The following is a 23124-nucleotide window of genomic DNA, read 5'->3' as shown; positions in this document are numbered from 1 at the left end:
CACACAAACCTATCTTGGTATCATATCCTCGTCCTCGTCGTCGTTATTATTATTATTATTATTATTATAAATATGTGATTGTTCACAAGTATGCCATTATTTAATTAAAGAATTATTTAATTATATCTTTTTTGTTAAATAGTTATAAAAATATTTTTATTGATGTGATAATAATACGTAATTAAATTTATATACAAAATTAAATATTTAATTAATATTATTTGAATTACTCTATTATTAAAATATCAATAAAGCTAAGTGTGCATTAATCAGAAATTTCATGTCTTGTATAATATATTTTTTTAATCTTATTGAGTAAGAAAGTATCACTGTATGATACCTGTACTTGAGGAGATACCCATTTAGAAAAGAATATAATTTATTTATGAAATGATAGAGTTGCTTGCTTGCAAGGGTAGTTGTTGGTGGGGAAGATGATACTTAGGCTCAACAATAAGCTCAACAATAAGGACAGCTACAAAGTCCACATGACGAAACCTCCTCAATACCTGCATCATTAACATTATCATTACATTGTGTTTGTTAGCAAGACATTAAATTAGAGAAAAAATTTATATTATTAAGTGTATTTAAATTACCTGAAATAATACAAAATAAAAAGGTATTTATAAGTGTTAAAAGAATCATAATAATAAAAACGTAATATTTTATAATAAATATTTAGATATATCAAATAATACTAATAAATGCTAATTGATCCTAATGTATTCTGACATTCCCTCAAATTCAAGTTACAACTTGAATTTAAGATTTATTTAAAATAATAAAATAAAAAATGCATAAACTGATAGAACGGGTGCAAACAGAACTATCGGAAGGAAGCGCAGACGGAACTGCCGCTGTTTGAGGGAAACACAGACAGAACTGCCGGAATAAAGTGTAGATGGAACTGTCACTGTCTGAAGAAAGTGCAGACAAAACTGCCGTTATTTGAAGGAAGCACAAACGGAATTACCGCTGTTTGAAAGAAGCATAGACAGAACTACTACAAAGAAATGCAGACAAAACTACCACAAAAAAACATAGACGGAACTGCTGAAAGAGTGGCCAACAAAAGATGGTGAATTGTCAAAAAATTGTTGAAAAAGTGACAAAGTCTAAAAGGATGAAGGTGACGAAAAATGTATGGTTTAGTCAATAAACTAATCGGTTAGGTGAGGAAATATCAAGTATTGACAAAAGAAAAAGAAAAAAATGGCACGGAAGAAAAATATGAAAAATATGAAAAATATGGTGTTTTCATTAGAAGAAAAATAACCTATCCTCTTCAAAGAGGAGATCATGACTCTAATACCATGTTAGAAATAAAAGATTAAATTGAAAAAAGAATTTGTGTATTATATGGTGTATTCAAGTTGTCTAAAATGATATAATATAAAAAGATATTTATATGTGTTAAGAAAATCATAATAATAAAGATGTAATATTTTATAATAAATATTCAGATATAACAAATAATTCTAATGAATGCTAATTGATGGTAATATATTATGAGATTGCTGTGTTGTATTATGTTGTTGTGTCTTTACTTGTGTATGAATGAAGGAACACATTTCAACTACCACAAGACATGCCCCTTTCGTTTCCCGTTTTGGTGCCTCACAAACATTTCCTTCTTCTTCTGCTTATGCTGCTCCTCCTTTGAGACAAGGTTTGAGGTTTCATCTTGTTTATCATCAACTTTGTTTTTGTGTTTTTTCAAAAAAGAAGGAGCTCAACACAATAAAGTGAAACTTATTACAAGGTAAACAGGAACACAAAATAGAGACTCTCATCAAGCTTTTTATATGTTCTTTTCATGATTTCTTCATCTGGGTTTTCCTTCTCTTTTATCTATCTCCTTTTCATGTTGACAAGATGAGTTCTTGCTGGCCATTAATGTACTGGAATATTATCTAACTTGTTATTTGAATTCAACTATGCATCTTTAGGCCTGAAAATATGTTATAGTATTAAGAAACGTGCTGTTCTCTAACGGTTTTGAAACATCAAAACATGTTATCAAAAAACACACGACAGTTTGAATTTCTTAGATTGCTCTGTTTATTTATGTAGTATATATTGTATTTTCTATGGTGCAGTTAATTTGGAGAAGTTGAGTTGCAAGTGAAAACTACTAATTATAATGGGATTCTTCCACCTAGCCTTGTTTGTGTTTCTGGTTTCTCCTCCTCTTAGTTTGGTTATGAGTAAAGATATCGAACACGGTTCGCTTATCGTCGATGGAGCTCGATCGGTAGCTGATACCGACGATAACTTCATCTGTGCCACCATTGATTGGTGGCCTCAAGATAAGTGTGACTACAACAATTGTCCATGGGGAAATACATCTATTATAAATTTGGTACTATTTGTTCTCATTCAATTAGAACAGAGACTTGTAGAGTTGTAAAATGTCTAAGAGGTTGGAATTTTGACTTTTCAGGACTTGTCTCAGCCTTTACTGACCAAGGCTATCCAAGGTAAGCTAAAGCTACTTTGCTACTTCATATGAACATAAATAATTAGACGATTTGAGACAAAATCGATATATATTAGAGAAATATTTCAAATTAATTTCTAAAAAATTTGTAGTCAACAATCTTTTATTTTTATTTTATGTAAAGCTTTAGTAAAAAGTTAGATAAATTAATTTATATTAGGATAAAGTATATTTTTTTTCTCTGAAGTTTGATAAAAATTTTAAAAATACTCTTAAGTTTTATTTTGTTTTAATTTTGTCCCAAAAATTTTCAATTTGTATCAAATATATTTTTGACGGTTAAATTTTCATAAAATTTAAGATCAATCTAACAATAATACATGAAAAGTATGCTTGATTTGCTTGTGTTGAGGATTGTTTTTATGAAATTGTTGTTGAATTGGTCTTAAATTCTTTAAAAAGGTTAGCCGTTAGAGTACATTTGATACAAATCGAAAATTTTAGGACAAAATTAAAATAAAACAAAATTTATGAATATTTTTAAAATTTTTGTTAAACTTCGGACAAAAAATTATATTTTATCCTTTATATTATTATTTAATAAAAAACATATCAATTTTTAATAATTTTAAAAATTTCATATCAATATTTTTATATAAAAAAATAATTTGATATAAAGATAGATTTGTGTGCCGAAATAAAAGTTTGAGGCGATTAAAATACCTTAGTAAAAATTTCTTAAAGAGTAATTTAGGGTATTTCTCTGTATTTGAATTCAAAGAATGATGTTTTTTTCTTTCCGGATGGATACTTGATAGGTCTCAAGCCTTTGAGGATAAGAATTGGAGGTTCATTGCAAGATCAAGTGTTGTATGAGGTAGGGAATTTGAAGTCCCCATGCCAACAATTTCAGAAGAAGAATGGTGGATTGTTTGGATTCTCAAAAGGATGCTTACAAATGAAAAGGTGGGATGAGCTTAACCAATTCTTCAACAAGACAGGGTAAGAAAATTCTTTAACATTCAGATTATTGTTATTTTTTTTATTCCTTCGAAAAAAATAAAAAATAAAAAAATTGAAACTTGCAGGGCAATTGTGACATTTGGCTTGAATGCCCTAAATGGGAGGCGCAAGACGAAACGTGCTGCCTGGGTAGGAGATTGGGACATTACTAATGCTCATGATTTCATAAGCTACACTATTTCAAAGGGATACCAAATCGATTCGTGGGAATTCGGTACGAGAATATATAGAAAAACAGTATCATACAAATTTTTGAGGACTAAAATTCTGCCACTAATTCAGAGAATTCCGTTGCTAATAGCCTAATAGTTATTAGTTAAGTGGGATTTTATATAGTTTAGTAATACTTGAAGTCCGTCACTAATTTATGAAACTCCACTGCTAATAGTTAACTTGGTTAGGGTTTAGCCAAATTAGTAGCATTTAAAATCTACTAATTTAACAAATAAAGTTTGATCTTAATAGTCAACTAACCTAAAATTTAAACTAAATTCTTCTTATTAAGTAAGGAATCTTATCTCTCCATTTATTGTTGCAGATTTAGAGTTTAAAATTTAAAGTTTAAAATCTAGAATTAGAATTCAAAAATACACTCGTTACCTTTTCTAAAATGCATTAACATTCTCCAAATTTATAATGCTTAAAATGCATCATTAATTTAGTGAATTCCATAGTCAATATAGATGAAATTCGGCCAAATGAATAGTGTTTGAAATCAAACCAACTTGAGTTGGTTCAGTGGTTAGCTCACTAATTCACTTAAGATAGTGTCGGGAGTGAATCTTGTCTTATGCATAACAGCAAATCCTTAACGGAGTTCCGATTTCCGATGAATTAGTTCTTGGTATGTGGAAATAAGAAATACTATAGAACAAAAAAAAGTGTTTGAAATTTGTTACAAATTCAGCAAAATTTGTCGATACAGTCAATTTACTAAAATTTGACCAAATTATCAACATGTACATTATACTTGCCTTTCTCTTGTATTGAAACTTTTTTCCTTAAAAATTAATGTTGCATATATATGCTGCTACAGGTAATGAGTTGAGTGGTAAGGGCATTGGTGCAAATGTCGGTGCAGCACAATATGGAAAAGATTTGATAAAGCTTAAACAAATTCTAAACACAATGTACCATAACTACAAGTTCAAACCTTCACTTATAGCACCTGGAGGATTCTATGACAAGAATTGGTTTGATAAACTTCTTCAGGTCACAGGTTCTGGTGTACTCAATGCACTCACTCATCACATATATAACTTGGGCCCAGGTTTGCTTGCAACTTAAGCTAGATCTTACTACTCTATTTGTTCTTGGAGAAATTTAGCGCATTCATTTCATTGTTATGCATAAATAACGCAAAAGAGTTTTATATTATTATTTAATCCGATCCGTAATCATGCCCTTGATACGACCATATACTAGGACATATTAGTTTAATTTTGATACACTGCTAATGTAAACAGTTCTACACGAACATTTCTTTTTGGTTGTAGGTAGTGATGTGAATCTTGATTCTAAGATCCTAGATCCTGAGCGTTTGAGCAATGTAGAATCAGTATTCAGCAGCATGTCAGAGACAATTAAGAAATATGGTCCTTGGTCTGCTGCATGGGTTGGAGAAGCGGGTGGTGCATACAACAGTGGTGGCCGTGATATCTCTGACACTTTTGTTAATAGCTTTTGGTAAATCTTGACTATGAAATTAGTTTTACAATATTTTATCTAGTATCATAAAAAATCATAAATGGAATCAATTGACTTACTACTAGTTCTGGATTTTGAATTTGGTTTTGTAGGTACTTAGATGAACTTGGAATAGCATCAAAATACAACACAAAGGTTTATTGCAGGCAGAGTTTAATTGGAGGAAACTATGGTCTTCTCAATACCACCACTTTCTCTCCCAATCCTGATTACTACAGGCAAGTCTAAATAATGATTATTTTTATGGGTTTGGTTTTTGTTTTTTATATTTTGAAAATGAAGATAAAACAAAAAACAATATTCCTTTAGAGGTTAATGCCTTAATGGCCTTTTATCTAATTTTCGTTTTTTTTTATATATAATTTTGTTCTTGTAAAGGTGAAATATGGGTCAATTGCATTTTGTTTTCGATTTTTATTATTAGTATCCTTTTTAAGATTTTGTGAAAAGAAATAATGACAATAATGAAAGGGTTCCTTTTTTTTTTTTACCTTATTTTAGTGCACTTTTGTGGAATCAGCTAATGGGGAAGAAGGTTCTTTCAGCTTCAAGTGATGTTCTTTCACCTTTTATACGTACTTATGCTCATTGCTCAAAAGGCAGAGTAAGTGTGCCTTTGCCACTTTCAATATTAAGTATTAACATCCATTTTACGAATTAATCTATATAATAATAATAATAATTTATACCATATGAGTTAGTGTCTTATTTTAACTCTAAATTATTTTTCTCAATTTTCATTGAACAGGATGGTGTAACATTTTTGCTGATCAACTTAAGCAATAAGACTCATTTCTTACTAACAATTCATGACCGTGAGTCAAAAGAAGATGGTGCCAAACACATCCTAAAAGAAACCTCGGTTTCTAGTCATATCAAAAGTGCATTTTCATGGGTTGGAACAAAAGCATCAGATGTGACATTCAGAGAAGAGTACCACCTAACCCCAAAAGATGGTTACCTTAGAAGCCAAACCATGTTGCTTAATGGTAATCCACTAGAGCTAACTAATGGTGGAGAAATTCCAAGGTTGGATCCAGTTAGGAGTAATGTACATTCACCAATACACATAGATCCTTTATCCATTGTGTTTATTGTGTACCCTAACTTTGATGCTCCAGCTTGTGCTGTTGAACATAAAAAATCTTTAATATAATTTTTTTTTAACAAAAGAAAACCTTGTAGATTAGGTATTAGCACATTAGGACTTCCTAATCCATTGTAAGTGGCATAATAAGAAAATTTGTTCCATTTCAATAGTGTCAAGTTCAAATCTTAAAACAGAAAAAGAAAATCATTGCTAAAGAAAGCAATCACAAAGTTTTTTATCCGAATTAGAATAATTTTGGTTAATAGTAAATTTGAATAACATTTAAAAAAATAATTTAGTCATGATAGTTTTATTTAATTTATAAGTGTAATATGGAGTCTAGGAAGCACCGGCACATCAGAAATCTTGACATATTCGTATTTGACATGGATGCAACACCGATACGCCTCCAACACGGTGGATATGCAAGCCTATAGTGTTTATGTCGATTTCGATCTGGTTTTTTGTCGTTTTAAATCCGAATATAAGTCTAATCTGGCTTCTCCTCCACAATTCGTGTTGTGGGTTATTACTAAAAGCCCATCTTTTACTTCTTTCTTTTTTTTTTTTGTTTGCATCATGATATCCATCAAGTCAAAAGCCCAATGATTAATCTATACAGACTCTCATCCATCTGTGCCAACTTGCGTTGGTGCCCATCTTTTACTTTATTAATGCTCTCTTTTATTTTTTTATTCTCTTGAATGTTGTTCCTACGTAATCTGAAATAGATAGATCATAAATAGGTTTGATGAAAGAAGTCGGAGGCGGCTTTGTGGTTAAGCCTAGATCTAACTCTTTTTGGACTATGAAGAGCCTTTTAGTTAGACTATAGTAATTTTTTTTTTCAAAGTTTGGAGTGAGACTTAATTCCGCAATCTCTTAGGTGAATATAAAAAAATTATGTCATTTGAGTTATAACTTGCTAACAGTTAGACTTTAGTAATTAAACTTAGTATTCTGAGTTGAAATATGAAAAGAAGTATATATTTTAAAAGAAATTCTATTTGAACAGCAATAATCCTAGTTTCAATATATTGTGTTACTTATCTCATGTAAAGGGTATACCTATTTGGTTGTTAACACAACATGAAATCATTTTTATAAAATTTAAAAATTTGTATCGTAAGCATTTTTATAAGTTTGAAAATTGTTTTTGTACTTGTTATATCTCGCAATGAGTTCAACTAAAATAACGAGTACAACTAATTTTTTTATAATTATTGTAAACATTTTATAAAGTTTAAAATTGCTTGTTGCAAGTATTTTTTTTATAAAATTTTAAAAAATTTATGATACTCATTATTTTAATTGCATTCATTATTTAGATCTATACACCCCTTTATAAATGTAATACATTCCTTGCTAAATTGTTGGACCCTCTAATTATACCGTCGTTCCTGAAGATGTCTCCTGAAAAATCGTTGCTCCATAGCACCATTTACATATAACTTAAAAAATTGCAGCCTAAAACGATTTGTATCAATTTGAAAAAAAAAATTCATTTAGAAAAATTGAGTAATATTCGAGTCAAATTGTTTTGTTTACTTAATTTGCCTTTTAACTAGTTTGTATTATGAGAGCCATTCAAATAAAGACACTTAAAATATTTTTTTAAAGGTATTTTTTAATAATTAAAATTTAATACATATAATTGATTAAACGGTATTTTTTGTCAAAATTAGATTAGACAATTTGATTTTAGCCAAAAACTCGGTAAATTATACCTTAAACCGATCTAAATTAATATTTTTTTATAAAATATAATTACAATATTCTTATTATAAAAAATAACCAAAATACTTTTATTATTATTATTATTATTATTATTATTATTATTATTATTATTATTATTATTATTATTATTATTAGGGAAAAGCTCTACATCTATGTAAAAATTACATGGATGGTATCCATGTAATTTTCACTCCACGCCTCACACCTCCGCTTGTTTTACACGAGCCTCTTATAACCTATATAACGAATCCTTATTTTGCGTTATCAACGTTTCTCAACATAAACATTTTCATGCAATGTAAACCTCTTTCGCGTTCTTCTTCTTCTTCTTCTCCTTCTTATTCTTCAACCTAATTAAATCCGTTGTTCTCCTCTTTCGCGTTTTTTCTCTGCATTATGGATCTGGATTGATTCAACGCAATTATCTTCGTTGTTCATCTTCTTCTTCGTTTTCTTCTTCGATCTGGACTTTTGAATTGAAACAATGAATGAATCAATTTCAAATTAACTGAATGAGTACGATTTTAATGATTCTTCTCAAACGCATCGATTTGATGAAGTTTGGATTATTGAATTTTGAATCAAATTTAATGGAATGAAATTTCTAATTTTATTTGAAGTGAATTGAATGGACTGTGGTGATCTACATCTAAATTGAATTCAATTGAATTGATAATATGTAACTATGAGTAATTGTGAGTGTCAGTAATTGTGAGTAACTCAGAATAAATGTGAGTAACTTTTCGGTTCGGTAAGTACTAAAGAGGTGGTTCATCACTTTCATGTTTTTGGTTCGGTCCGCAGAAAGGAGTCTAACAAAAATTAGACCAATATGTTCTGTTTTCTTTCCTAAACACTATATAATTGTTTCACCGTAATTAAGATTTCGGTTCACCATAACTAAGATTTTGGTTCACCATGAGTATTGTGTTCGGTTCATTCTGCACTATTCAAAACTCTTCTTCCTCACTTTCTACTGCTTCTTCACCGGAGAGAGAAGGAGGAAAAGACAAAAAAATACAGCAGCAACAACAACAAAAGAATGACGATAGGGTTTCAAGGTTTAGGGTTTTAGGGTTTAGGGTTTATGGGTTCAGGGTTCAGTGTGTTTCAAACTTTCGGGTTCGCCCCGTGTATTAATTTTGGTTCACTGTGTTCATGGTTGAGGGTTTAGGGTTCAGAGTTCAGGGTTTTAGGGGGTTTAGGATTTACGGTAGGGTTCAGGGTTTAGAGGTTTAGGGTTTAGCATTTAGGGTTCAGAGTTCAATGTTCAGGGTTCGGGTTCAAGGTTTAGGGTTTAGCGTTCAAGGTTCAGAGTTCAGAGTTCAGGTTCGGGTTCAAGGTTTAGGGTTTAGGGTTTAGGTTTTAGGGATTTAGGGTTTATGGGTTCAGGGTTCATGGTTCTGGTTTTAGTGTTTAGGATTTAGGGTTTAGGGTTCAGTATTTAGGAGGCTCATAATTTTTTGGTAAACAGGAGAGCGATTTGGATTACTCTTCTGAAACAAATCAAACTAACAAAGTTTGGATTATTCAATTTTGAATCGAATTGAATGGAATGCAATTGCTAATTTGAATTGAATTAAATAGACGGAGGTGTACTGAATTGAATTGATAATATGTAAATTATAGGCAGAGTTATTTGAATTTGATTTTATATAATAGATTATGTTTCGTTCACTCAGTACTATACAATTATATTGTTCTCGGTTCACCATGAGTACTGTGTTCGGTTCACCATGAGTACTGTATTCGGTTCATTCTACAGAAAGCTGTTTGAATTTGATTTTATATAATGGATTATGTTTCGTTCACTCAGTACTATACAATTGTATTGTTTTCGATTCACCATGAGTACTATGTTCGATTAACCATGAGTACTGTATTCGGTTCATTCTGCACTATTCAAAACTCTTCTTCCTCACCTTCTACTGCTTCTTCACCAGAGAGAATGAGGAAAAGACAAAAAAAATACAGCAGCAACAATAACAAAAGAATGACGATAAAGAGAAACACGTGAAAAAGAAGGAACGCGAAAAAGGAGGAGAAGGAGGAGAAGGGAGAACGCGGAGAAGAAGGCGAAGAAGAAGAAGACGCTTCGTGCGTAAACGAACGTGAAAAGAAGCGTGGGGAGAAGAAGCGTTGGGCGATTTCGTGTGTATTAGATGCGTGTATTTCACGTTTCATTTAATGGTATTGGGTTTTTTGGTGTTGGGCCAACTTAGTTACATGATTACATGGATGTGTAACATTATTATTATTATTATTATTATTATTATTATTATTATTATATAAATTTTGAAAACGAAAAATCCTAATCCTTCTCTTATCTCTGTGCCATCATAGAATTAGGATTTAAAGTTCTCAAAATTAATATATATATATATATATAATAGAAATATTTTAATTATTTTCTATGATAAGATTATTGTAGTCATCTTTTATAAAAAGAATATTAATTTAGCCAATTCAAAGTTTGGTTTACCAATTTTTTGACTAAATTAATTTGTCTGATATAATTTTAATAAAAATAACACAATATAATCGATTATATGTATTGAATTTTAATTATTAAAAATCATCTTTAGAAAAAGACGTTTTAGACGTCTTTATTTGAGTGACTCCTTCGCATGATTGGTTCAAATGATTTGTACTATAAGAAAGAAAAAAATGATATTTTTATTTTTATTTTTATTTTACCAAACCTATACATTATAGAAGAATAGAAGAATCAAACCAACACTAATTATTTGCACTCCGGCAACATCAAAATTAATGAATATATATGAAGAAAAATGAAGAGAGAAGGGACCGGGTGGAGAGTGAAAAATGAAAAATGAAATGCACTATTATAGCACAAGGAAAATCTACATTATGTGCAACAAAAATGTAAAACTAAATCATAGCCTATGAGGGGCCAAAAGTGTCTAAAATTTAATGATACTGTATGATCTGAATACAATCACACTAAGAAATATTGCCTTGAAACTCATCAGCACTATTTGCCAAGTAAACGGCGGCCACGTTGGTTAGCACCTTTCATTCGGAAATTCAACTCATCCACATCATCATACATATGATTCAGAGCCTTGTTATGCCTGCAACATTTACCAAACAGACACAACTACTAATTAATTATCATGCTTCGATAAATTCCAAGTCAATCTGTCATATTATCCACTTTGGTTTTGTAAGGACTTAAGGTAAGGCAACGAAAGTTTTCAATCTAGTGCTCAAGAACCACTCTCAAGACATGATTAGAGATATACATTATTTGTATTTAGATACATTGAGTTGATCTAAGAATGTACAATTTAAGATATGCAATTGAGTTGACTGACCTCTCAATTTCAGAGCCCATGTCAATAGCCATGCCTTTGAGCTCTCCCAATATGTCACTTAAATCTGAAAGCGCATCATCTTGCTTCTTGTTCTCAACCTATTTCAGTTCATCACATATTTGCTTAATACTATCTCAATCAATTCAATCTTAGCAATATAACTAGGGAATAATGAAAATCACTAGGCTACCACAACTATGGTAGACAAAAGCAGCATGTATTCAGAGACATGAAAATAAAAAATCAACTAGAGCTAAATGAGGGTTGATACAAACCTCAACTTTTTCAATCGCGTTCGTCGGTTCGGGAGGCGGTGCCCGCAGATTGGACTGCCTTTTGGGTGCAGAAGTCAATCCTAACTTCTCTCTCTGCTCCAAGTGATTACCATTTCTTCTTACTGGATCATCTGTTATATGTCATGAACCACATTAAGTTCTATACTCTTCTTATATAGTACCAACATAATGAATACTAAAAATGGCCAGCAATGCAGGAAAAAGAATATTAACCTGGAAAAAGAACAGGTCCTCTAATTGCGCGTGTCTTTTTTGGTTTCCAAGTCTTCGAGAAGAGACCACCAAGACTTCCCAAAAGCTTCTCTCCCTGTCAGTAAGGATAAGGCAATTACAGTTAAGTCAGTTATTTGCCAAAAATACATAATGTGAAAATAAATGTGTTAATTAACTCAGGACTAATACCCTGCTTAAATCTTGATCAATGTCAGCAGCAACATAATGACTTCTGGTGATTTGTTCGCCTTGTTGATGAAGGGTGACCAGAGTCTTGGTAGCATCCTCTCTTATGTTCTCTGCTATCTTCAAACAATTGTTGACCGATTTTGTAGTCTCCTCAGCCTTGTAAACAGCATAGCTCTCCAGTTCTTGCACTGATTGATTCTCTAACCCACCAGAGTCACGGAAATCATTCTTATACCTATTCCGGTCAGCCGATCGTAGAGCATACGAAGATGATGAAGAGTTCTTATTAGCAACAACATCATCATCAAAAGGATTGGTGTTTTCTAAAGAAACAAGTGCACGCTCCGAAGAGGCCTTCTTCGTAGAACTATTCTTCTTGTTATCCTTTACAAGATCCTCATCATCAGAATCAAATGGGTTTGACCCAGATTTAGCAACCTTTAAAGGAGACTTCTTTGAACCAAACATTTCTCCTATTTGATTTGAAGACAGGTTTCAAGTTCTTCCTGAAAAGGCAAGCAATAAGAACCCAACTATCACCAAAAAGCATCACAAAATTGCTGTTAGCAAAAAGGGCCTTTTTTTAATCCGAAAATAAAAAAGGAAAGAACTTTGATAGAGAGAATGAACAAAAGAAACAAAAGCAACAGAACAAAAGGGGAATCAGCAACACCAAGTCACCATCACCAACCATTGACAAGGACGGACCCTGAAGGAACTTCAAAACGTATAAGATTTCAACACGAAAGCGTTTACAAAGCCGTTAAAAGCAAAGCAAAGAAAGCGTTACAAACTATATACTGTGCTGGACTTTCACAACAAGTCATATACAAACAAATCGACGATAAAATTCTACAAAAACTAATAGTAAATAAAATTTTAAACAATAATAATAACAACAATAACTAAGTAACAGGAAACCAGAAACACAAGATCTCAATTGACCTGAAATTTGAGCATCACATGATCCACAAAAACGCACTAAATACAGCAAGGTATACAAATTTGGATTCAAGGAATTCCGTCAACAGAAAAAAGCCGTCAAAATACAAACTTGCATCAGAGAGAGAGAAAGAAAGCAAGATGGTACCTGGAGAGTGGAAAGTGATAGAGAAATCAGCAAGATTGGATTGAGCAGAACGTTGTGGGAAAGAAGAAGAGGGAACGGTGTTTGTATAAGAACGAACTTGGTTCCTTAATGGAGAGAGAGAGAGAGAGAGAGAGAGAGAGAGAGAGAGAGAGAGAAACTGAATGCGCAAAATCGCGTCAAGAAAAGGTCAGAAAAGAGGAAACTGCAGATAAAGAAAGTCGATTCTGAGCGGACGTGTTCTTTGGAGGTTTTGGTGTGAACTCAACATTAATTTAAATTTGATTAAATTTTATTTTTTACAAGCTGTATGGGATTGAATTTTAAATTTATTTCACAAAATCAATTCGATCTAATTCAAACAGTATAATATATTTTAAGAAAAAGTTTAGGGAACAGCAATTTTATTACATTTTGGTCAGTATATTTAACCAACAGAAAAAGGTGAGTCATTGGATGAAATCTCACACCATCAAATCATCATTGATGGCTAGTTGATGGTTATCAATCACAAATATTACTGGCTCTAACATTACTTATATTTTAATATTATTATTTTATTATTATATTTATAATTTTATTTATAATAAATATATTATATATTTTTATATTATTTATATATTATTATTAAATAAATAATTTAGAATTAAAATAAAATTTATTATTTTAACTCATTTATAATTTTATTTTTATTATTATATTATTATTAATTTTTAAAATATTGTTAAAATTTATTATATTATAGTTAATTATTTAAAATTTAATGATAAAATTTATTATGTATATTTTTTTTAATTTACAAAACTGTAAATTTATTCTAATCTAAATTATTTAAAATTGGATTGATTTGAGTCGAAATAAAAAAAAATCATCAAATCCAACTAAACTGCGAACACCCTTAATTTGTGTGTATTAATTTTAAAACATTAACAAAATTATTTATCAAATAAAGATATTGATGTTATATCTATATGATAAATAAATTTTGTGTGATAAAAATACTCAAATCCTAATTTTTTGTCGATTATTCAATAAAATTTTTAATTTAATCTTATTCTTTATTTTCAACGTCAACTTCATGCCGGTTTTTTTTTTTTTTTCAAATCTTAAATTTTTACAATTTTCCATTGCCACCATATTAACCATATTTTTTCTTTTTTACTACCCCACCACCACTAGCACCATGACGACATTAACATCATCTACCTCAACAAATTTACAGTTAAATTGAAGAAGAGCAAAATGAAAGAGAACAAAATTTGGATTCAGGAACAAGTTGGAGATTACAGCAGTATTGGGCAGCAACATCAACAACGACAACAATATTTTTTTTTGTCTATTATCACCTTCTTTTCCCTCAACAACCATCTCTCCAGCAACAAACTCCAGAATCATTGAAATCAACCATAATCAGAGTTTATTCTAGTTTCATACAAAATTAATAAAAGAAAAAACATAACAAAACAATTAGAAACTCATAACTATAAATATTATTCCAAATTATGGAATCATACAATTAGAAAGACAGAAACTCAAAATCATTAAAATTAAGTAATTAACAAAAGAAAAAATATCGAACAAACACTAGTTACCGACAATGAGAGAGACACAATACTAACGGCAAAGTAGGAACAAAACAGACGCGAAGAGGGAAAGAAGATCGAGCAACTAAAAAAGAAAAGACGAGAACTTGTGCGAGAGAGAAGAGGGCCAGACGCGATGACGTAAAGGAGAAGAGGATGAAGGAAAAGAGGTCGAGCAGAGCTTTCGGAGGTGATGACTGCTGCCGGCGACGCCAGCACCCTTTGGCCGAAGAGAAGAGTTCAACAACAACGGCTGGGCGATGGTTTAGTAGGGTTTTTTGAAGCACTGCTGCTGCTAAAGTTTGAATTTTGAATGTAGGTGTGGGAGAAGAAGGTGACAATAAACAGAGAAGATGTGGTTGTCCAGAACCGCCGGAAATTCTACCTTAGAATTTGAGAAATAAGAAATGGCGTGGAGTTAAAGTTGAAGATAAAGTGTAAGGGTAATTTGAAAATTTTATTAAAAATTTATAAAATAATAGAATTTGGATATTTTTATTAAATAAAACCTATCTTTTATGAATATGGTATTAGTTTTTTTATTTAATGAGTATTTTTATAGTATTCGTAAAATTTATGAATACATATGATTATTTTTTTTTTGTCATTTTATTTTTACTAGAATTTATATATATGAAATTAATGATAAAAATATTTTAATACCGTAAAGTTTTTAATATACCTATAGTTACTGATAGATTCATATTTTTAAATATTTTTAAATAATAAATTCAAAAATTAATTATTTTTATTAATATATTTGTATTGATATATTTTTAAGTAATAATATGTAGTCTATGATATACGAATACGAGACGCAATTCAACACAAAATACACGAACACACAAATTTAAAATTCTTATAACTCATAGAAATACGATATATATATATATATATATATATATATATATATATATATTATAACATATTTTTTAGATAAATTATAATAATATTTTAATATTTTATTGATATTAAAATATAAATTTATTTTTTAATTATATAAAATATTTAAAATATTTTTTATTTTAATAATTAATAATATATATATATAATTTTTAAACTCATTTTAAAAATACTGTTAAAAATAAAATTAGATACAGAAGATATACGTGTTGAACGAATGCGAATAAATATTGTGTCTAAAATATATTGACACGTAGACACGACAAATAAACACATATTTGTGTTTTGAGTATATAATTGATTATTTGTATAAAATATTTTATACATATATTATAAATAAGTGAAAATTAAATTTTTTTATTAATTTTTAATTTTAGTGGCTTTAGTAAAAGACGAAAAGTTATTATTATTATTATTATTATTATTATTATTATTATTATTAAGAGGAGGACTGGAGGAGCGTTGTTTGATTGAATTGAAACGTTGAATGGAACAAGTGGGGACCTTTGTAGATGTGATGATGAGTGGGGTCCTTTCTATGGAAATGCATTGCGAATCATGTGATGCTTTTTTCTTTTTTAATTTTATTTTTATTTATTTAACATTTTATTTGTTACTTAGTCTAAAGTCTAGACTTCCTAGAGAACATTCTAAATGGTAGGAAAATGTGCCGGCCATGAAAAATTGACTTGGTATTAGATTATCACTGATTATTGATAAACGACCAAAAGATGTGACCAAAGTTGACGAATGACTTTGTTTTAAAAAGAAATAACCGGATATCTCTGTGGTGAAATAAATAAATAATAAACAAAAAATAAATATAAAATAAAAATATATAAATAAAAGACTCTATTATTAATATTCATCACAATTAATATATATTACTAATATATGTAGTAACGTATATCAAAGAGAGAGAATAATATTTTATATATTGGCAATATAAAGAGAGATAGAGAATTGTTATTAATGGTGTATGTTATATGCCTCAGATTCTACTTCTATTTATATTCGTATAAAATTTTTCTTTTTCAAACTTTGGAAAAAATGACATCGTCTATTATTAAAGTTTTGTACCATTCAAGTAATTTTAATCGAAAGAATAGTTGGTGGTCATCCATATTATAACATTTTTCATTGGATAATCATTAAGGATTATGTCTCGTTAAAATCTTACTAAAAAAATTTAATTGAAAACAAATTTTAGTGAAGAAAAAATAGTACAATATTCTTTGTGATGGAAACTATCTCATTAAAAACCTTGTCAAGAAAAATTCAATAGAAAAAAAACTTGACCAAAGAAAAAAGAGTACAGTCTTTCCCTTTTGTCGATATTATTTTATATCTCGAAATCGACGCATCTCAATCTAATGTATTAATCTTTCAAAGGAGATTTTTAGAAGTGACTTTGTAAATAAATCTGCCAAATTATCGCTTGAACGGATCTGTTGGACATCAATTGTTTCTTGATTTTGAAGGTCATGAGTGAAGAAAAATTTGGAAAAAAATATGCTTTGTTTTATCACCTTTGATGCATCCACTCTTAAGTTGAGCAATGCAAATTGTATTATCTTCAAACAGAACAGTTGGAGCTATCTTATGATCAACCAGTCCACATGATGACAAAATATATTGGATTAAACTCCTGAACCAGAAACACTCGCAACTAGTTTCATGTATCGCTAGTATTTCTGCATGATTAGAGGATGTTGCTACAATTATCTGTTTCGTGGACCTCCATGATATAGCTGTACCACCATATGTGAACAGGTATCTTGTTTGAGATCTCCCTTTATGTGGATCAGACAAGTATCCTGCATCTGCATAGCCAACTAACTGTGACTTGGATCCATATGGATAAAACAATCCCATGTCAACCATTTTATGAAGATATCGAAATATTTGTTTAATTCTATTCCAATGTCTTCTGATTGGAGAGGAATTATACCTTGCTAGTAAGTTCACAACAAATGATATATCGGATCGTGTATTATTAGAAAGGTTCATTAGCGCTCCAATAGCACTAAGATATGGTACTTTAGAATTAAGGATATCTTCATTTTCTTCTTTAGGACAGAATTGATCATTTTTCACATCTAAAGACCTTCCTATCATTGGAATACTTAATAGACGTGACTTATTCATATAAAATCTCTTTAAGATCTTTTCTGCATATGTTGTTTGATAAATAAAAATATCATTTTTTGTATGCTCGATCTGCAGCGCAAGACAAAATTTAGTCTTTGTAAGATATTTTATCTCAAACTCTTCTTTTAGAGCTTTTATAATGGTTGGAATCTTTTCATGGGTTCCAATGATATTTAAATCATCAACGTACACAACAATTATAATGAATCCAGATGCAGATTTCTTTATGAAAACACATGGGCAGATATCATCATTCATGGATCCATTTTTTGCTAGATACTCAGTAAGATGATTATACCACATTCATCCAGGTTGCTTTAGACCTTATAAAGATCTTTGCAATTTGACTAAGTATAACCCCTACGAATATTCATTGGATGGTTTAAATATCTTTTGTCTTTCAGGGACTTTCATATAGATATCACGATCTAATGATCTGTATAAATAGGTTGTTATCACATCCATTAAATGCATATGTAGTTTATGGTATATGGATAAACTGACCAAATAACGCAATGTTATTACATCCGCAACAGGAGAATATGTTTCTTCATAATCTATACCGTACCTTTGTGAAAAACCTTGTGCCATAAGTTGAGCTTTATAGCGTACAACTTCATTTTTCTCATTTCGTTTTCTCACAGATACCCATCTGTATTCAACAAATTTTACATCTTCTGGTGTACGGACTATAGGTCCAAAGACTTCACGTTTTGCAAGTGAGTCTAACTTATCCTTCATAGCTTCTTCCCATTTTGGCCAATCATTCCTTTGTCAACATTTTTCGACTGTTCTTGGCTTAAGATCCTTACTTTCATGCATGATATTTAATGCCACATATGCAAATATTCCATTGACAATTATCTTATTTCGGTTCTATTTTTCACCTGTAAAGACATAATTTATCGAGATATCATCATTTTCACAATTTTCAGTATTTTCAGGTACTTAAACGTCTTCTGGCGTCAAAACTATATCAGAGTTTTGGACAACTACATGTGTATTTAATATGTCTTTATCTTTTTCAACAGAAATAGTATTTACCTCTTTTCTTTTCGATGATTTTTGTCTTTGCTATCGACAGACGTACCACACTTCTGACATGAATTTGTTTCGGTGGCCATTTGTTCGACTGGGACATCAATTTGAATTGGAGCATTTTTAGCTGATATATATAATTTAGTTATCCTTTTCATATCAGAAAATACATCAGGCAATTTATTTGCTATTCTTTGCAAATGTATAATCTTTTGAATTTCTAGTTCACATTACCCTGATCGAGGATCTAAATGCATCAAGGATGATGCATTCTAATTAAGTTCCTTTTTAGAAAGCTTATTCTCTTTCCCCTAATGTTGGAAATTTTGATTTATCAAAATGACAATCTGTAAATCGAGTTTTAAATACATCTCCAATTTACATCTCAAGATACCTCACTATAGAGGGAGAATCATATCCCACATAAATTTCTAATTTTCTGTAGAATCCTATTTTAGTGCGAGAAAGTGGTGCAATGGGAACATATATCGCACACTCGAATATTCTTAAATGGAAAATATTTGTCTACTGGCCAAAAGCTAATTGCATAAGAGATAACCGATGATAATTTGTTGGCCTCAAACGAATAAGTACTGCGATATATAAAATAGCATGTCCCAAGCCGAGGTTGGGAGATTTGTTCTCATAACTACTGGTTTAGCAAGTAATTGGAGGCGTTTAATAAGTAATTTTGCTAATCTATTTTGTGTGTGAACATGAGCTATTGGATGTTTAATGCTTATTCCGTTAGCCATACAAGAAGTATTAAAGCTTGGGAAGTAAAATCACCAACATTATCAAAACAAATTGTTTTAATTAAATTTTTTAAAAACTGTGTTTTTAATCGAATAATTTGAGCAAGTAATTTAATTTCGCAAATGTCAGGTTGCGAGAAGACAATACGCACACATGTGACCATCTCAAAAATGCGTCTACTAAAACCATAAAATATCTAAAAGATCCACATGGTGGATGAATATGTCCACATATATCGTCTTGAATCCTTTCTAGAAATTCAGGGGACTCAATCTAATCTTTATTGGTGATGGCCTTAAAATTAGCTTTTCTTGAGAACATACAGCACAACAAAATTCGCTAGATTAGTTTTCAATAATTCTCCATATTATGGTTGTTTACGAATGACCCAATCGATCATGCCAAATTATAAATTCGTTTGGGTTAGTAAACTTCTGGTTTATAATGACATGTGATTTAGTTGCACTAATTTTAGTATAATATGAGCTAGATGAAAGTGAGGAAACTTTTCTAATATAACATTTTTATTTGAATCATGAATTGTGATATATAAGTACTCATGATTTCTCTCATTCATTATTTTAATATGATATCTATTTTGGCGAATATCTTTAAAACTCAACAAGTCCCTTAGGCTGCGCTTGTTTCTGAGAATAGGACAGGACAAGACACTGATGGACAGAGACACAAAATTTTGTATTCTTGTATTATGTTTGGGGATAAACTAAAATAAATTATGAAAATCCAATTTATTCTCATTTTTTTTCATTCAAAAAATTTGAGATGAAAAATATAATAATAAAAAAATATAATTATAAAAAATTAACAAGAATAATGAAAGAAAAAATGAAAAATAAGTTGTGTCCCTTATTAGTATCTCAATGTCTTTTCTGTCATGATGGACACAAAATACACTAATTCAGTTTCTCTGGATACATTGTCTCTGTCCATGACTTCTCTGTCAAACACAATTTTGTGTCTTTGTATCCTTGTCTCAGTGTCATGTCTCTGTAAACAAACGCAATCTTAGAGACTTATTAGAGAATAGTGCATTATTTATTATGAATTTTGATCCTCCGAAAAACAAAATTATACCTCTTCCGGAACTTTTTATCACATTGCATGAGTCAATAATAATATTAATATATTTTTTTGTACAAGATGAGTAAGATATATATTACTTTTGAGAATGGTATGCAAACTTACACTATTCAAAAGGCAAACATCTTTATTACATATCCTTGTTATTTTTTTAAAGACAAATAATAATAATAAAATGAGTAGCAGTACATGCACAATAAAATTGTATCTGTAATTGGAATTATTTTTCTAAAAAACACTAGACATAAAAATAGTGCCATATACTAAAATTTTATTATTATTATTATTATTATTATTATTATTATTTTAAAACTTGACAACTTTAATGATTTGAAAATTCTTAAACATAAACATTAATATTTTATTAAATATTATTTATATACATCATATTTAAAATTTAAATACATTGGAAATAAAATTTAACAAAAATTTTTTTACATTATTTATTTACATGAGTACTTTAACAAATCCACATATTAAATTTTTTCGTCATTGATCAAATGACCAATATTTCCTTCAGAACCCTCAAAGAAATCAGATACTTCATAATGAGTGGTATAATTTTTAGCAATATCTTGTGAAGCAAAATTCGTCTCTTTTTTTTTGTCATCTTTTTTCAATGATGCTTGATAAAGATCAACTAGGTGCCTCAGGGTACAACAAATACGCGACCAATGGCCCTTTCCACCACAACGAAAATATTTATCATCTATTGATTTATTTTGTCCATTATTTCTTTCTTTATCCCACTTCTGGTGAGATCTTTTCTTGTGATTATATTTTTTTTTCCTTCTATAATTTTTTTGTTACCAAAATCTTGCATTTACCTCTTCTAGGGTAATGATTTACCGCATTTGCTTCAAGAAATGAGGCGGCACTAACCGGACATTTTTCATGATTTTTTAAAAGCAACTCATTATTGCATTCAGCAACAAAAAGGTAAGAAATTAGCTCAGAATATTTTTTAAATTCTTTTTCTCGATACTGCTGCTGCAGAAGCACATTCGAGGCATGGAAGGTCAAAAAAATTTTCTCTAACATATCATTATCAGTTATCTTTTTCCCACATAATTTTATTCGTGAGGTAATTCGAAATATTGCTGAATTATATTTATTTATTGATTTAAAATCTTGTAGACGTAAGTGCGTCCACTCATATCGGGCTTGAGAAAGTATCACTATCTTTTGATGATTATACCTTTCTTCAAGATTTTTCCACAAATTTGCAGGATCTTTTAATATAAGATATTCATTTTTCAATCCTTCGTCAAGATGACGATGAAGGAAGATCATGACTTTGGCTTTATCCTTTTGGAATGCATTATTTTCAACCTTAATGGTATCTCTAAGATCCATTGAATCAAGATGGATTTCAGTATCTAGTATTCATAATAAGTAGTTTTCAAATATATCAAAAGCATTAAATTCAAGATGAGAGAGTTTTGACATAATTAAAATGGAAAAGTATGAGGAGCCAATGAAATAGTTGTACAATGTATACAATAGAGGTTTAGGGAGTATTAAATATATAATCATTAGTGTTACCTTTTTTCATCAGCTGAAGCTTTTGGGATGAGTGGTATCATAATATAGTATTAGAGCGTTAGATCGAAAGGTCATGGGTTTGATTTTTGGTGAACTCCAAAATCAGTACAAATAGTCCATTATCTCTCTAGCGGGATCCAATTAAAATTGATTTGTCTTCCTAAAATTTGATCAGAATCTCGTACTACTGTAAATAAATAATAAAGAGAAAATAAATATACAATAAAAAAATATAAATAAAAGACTCTAATATTAATATTTATTACAATTAATACCTCAATATAATAGAAATAATTTATATATTACTAATACATATAGGAACGTATATAAAAGAGATAGGAAAAAATATTTCATATATTGGCAATATAATATAAAGAGAGAGAATTGTTATTGATGGTGTGTGTCATATGTCTAGACTCTACCTCTTTTTATATTCTTACAAAATTTTTTTTTTCAAACTTTGGAAAGATCATTAAAGTTTTGTATCATTCAAATAATTTTAATTGGAGGAATGGTTGGTGGTTATCTATATTGTTACAATCTCAATGCATTAAGATAAAAAGAAGGATTAATTATTAATTCGTTATTCAAAAAGATTCAGTTGCGGATAAAATTTTTTTTGAAAAATACTATCGATAAAATAATTTTTAAATCATTTGAAAATATGATAAAAAGAACAATAAATATTATAATTTATTTATGTAACAAAAAATTTTTTATATTTAATAAATAATTTATTTATTAATTTTAAATTTTTGTGGTAATATTTGAATAAATATTTAAAAAATGTACATAAAAATTTAAAACAAAATTTAATTTCTAATTTTTTTTTATTTTTCAAACAACTGTGATCATTCACAATAATTTTTTTAAAAACTCACTTAGATCACAATAATTTTTTTTTTAAAAAAGATCTACTTAACA

The 23124-nt window shown here is 29.6% G+C and overlaps 2 protein-coding genes across 6 annotated transcripts; one reads left to right on the top strand and one right to left on the bottom strand.

Moving 5' to 3' along the window:
* The first annotated feature begins 1486 nt into the window (after positions 1 to 1486).
* LOC112709839 (heparanase-like protein 2) lies at positions 1487 to 6430 on the top strand. 4 transcript variants are annotated; one of them, XM_025761825.3, is made up of 10 exons: positions 1487 to 1765; positions 2103 to 2365; positions 2447 to 2483; positions 3262 to 3445; positions 3532 to 3680; positions 4503 to 4736; positions 4963 to 5152; positions 5266 to 5391; positions 5675 to 5777; positions 5922 to 6430. In XM_025761825.3, exons 2-10 carry the CDS (start codon positions 2147 to 2149, stop codon positions 6327 to 6329), a joined length of 1650 nt encoding a protein of 549 aa, XP_025617610.1. In that variant the 5' UTR covers positions 1487 to 1765; positions 2103 to 2146; the 3' UTR covers positions 6330 to 6430. The 4 variants fall into 4 exon arrangements, 2 of the variants coding, with proteins under 2 accessions (XP_025617610.1, XP_025617618.1); XR_011865842.1 differs by having other exon boundaries at positions 1529 to 1672; positions 5694 to 5777; XM_025761833.3 differs by having other exon boundaries at positions 1529 to 1672.
* Positions 6431 to 10827: 4397 nt separating this feature from the next.
* Positions 10828 to 13421, bottom strand: LOC112709822 (SNAP25 homologous protein SNAP33). 2 transcript variants are annotated; one of them, XM_025761809.3, is made up of 6 exons: positions 13127 to 13421; positions 12037 to 12542; positions 11848 to 11941; positions 11614 to 11744; positions 11339 to 11436; positions 10828 to 11095 (listed from the first exon to the last, which is right to left on the bottom strand). In XM_025761809.3, exons 2-6 carry the CDS (start codon positions 12502 to 12504, stop codon positions 10996 to 10998), a joined length of 891 nt encoding a protein of 296 aa, XP_025617594.1. In that variant the 5' UTR covers positions 12505 to 12542; positions 13127 to 13421; the 3' UTR covers positions 10828 to 10995. The 2 variants fall into 2 exon arrangements, with proteins under 2 accessions (XP_025617594.1, XP_025617600.1); XM_025761815.3 differs by having other exon boundaries at positions 12037 to 12569; positions 13127 to 13353.
* Between the last annotated feature and the right edge of the window lie 9703 nt (positions 13422 to 23124).

This window comes from Arachis hypogaea, chromosome 1 (assembly GCF_003086295.3).
Source record: "Arachis hypogaea cultivar Tifrunner chromosome 1, arahy.Tifrunner.gnm2.J5K5, whole genome shotgun sequence".
Lineage (NCBI taxonomy): Eukaryota > Viridiplantae > Streptophyta > Magnoliopsida > Fabales > Fabaceae > Arachis > Arachis hypogaea.
The sequence above is the reverse complement of the archived record's forward strand: the minus strand, read 5'-3'. Positions and strand labels throughout refer to the sequence as shown.

Excerpts from the sequence above, each read along its gene's own strand:
- LOC112709839 (XM_025761825.3), top strand. The coding sequence starts at position 2,147 with ATGGGATTCTTCCACCTAGCCTTGTTTGTGTTTCTGGTTTCTCCTCCT. Across the intron at positions 3,446-3,531 it reads CAATTCTTCAACAAGACAGG|GGCAATTGTGACATTTGGCT; the intron begins GTAAGAAAATTC and ends TGAAACTTGCAG. Across the intron at positions 5,392-5,674 it reads CCCAATCCTGATTACTACAG|TGCACTTTTGTGGAATCAGC; the intron begins GCAAGTCTAAAT and ends ACCTTATTTTAG.
- LOC112709822 (XM_025761809.3), bottom strand. The coding sequence starts at position 12,504 with ATGTTTGGTTCAAAGAAGTCTCCTTTAAAGGTTGCTAAATCTGGGTCA. Across the intron at positions 11,745-11,847 it reads AGGACCTGTTCTTTTTCCAG|ATGATCCAGTAAGAAGAAAT; the intron begins GTTAATATTCTT and ends GACATATAACAG. Across the intron at positions 11,437-11,613 it reads ACGCGATTGAAAAAGTTGAG|GTTGAGAACAAGAAGCAAGA; the intron begins GTTTGTATCAAC and ends GAACTGAAATAG.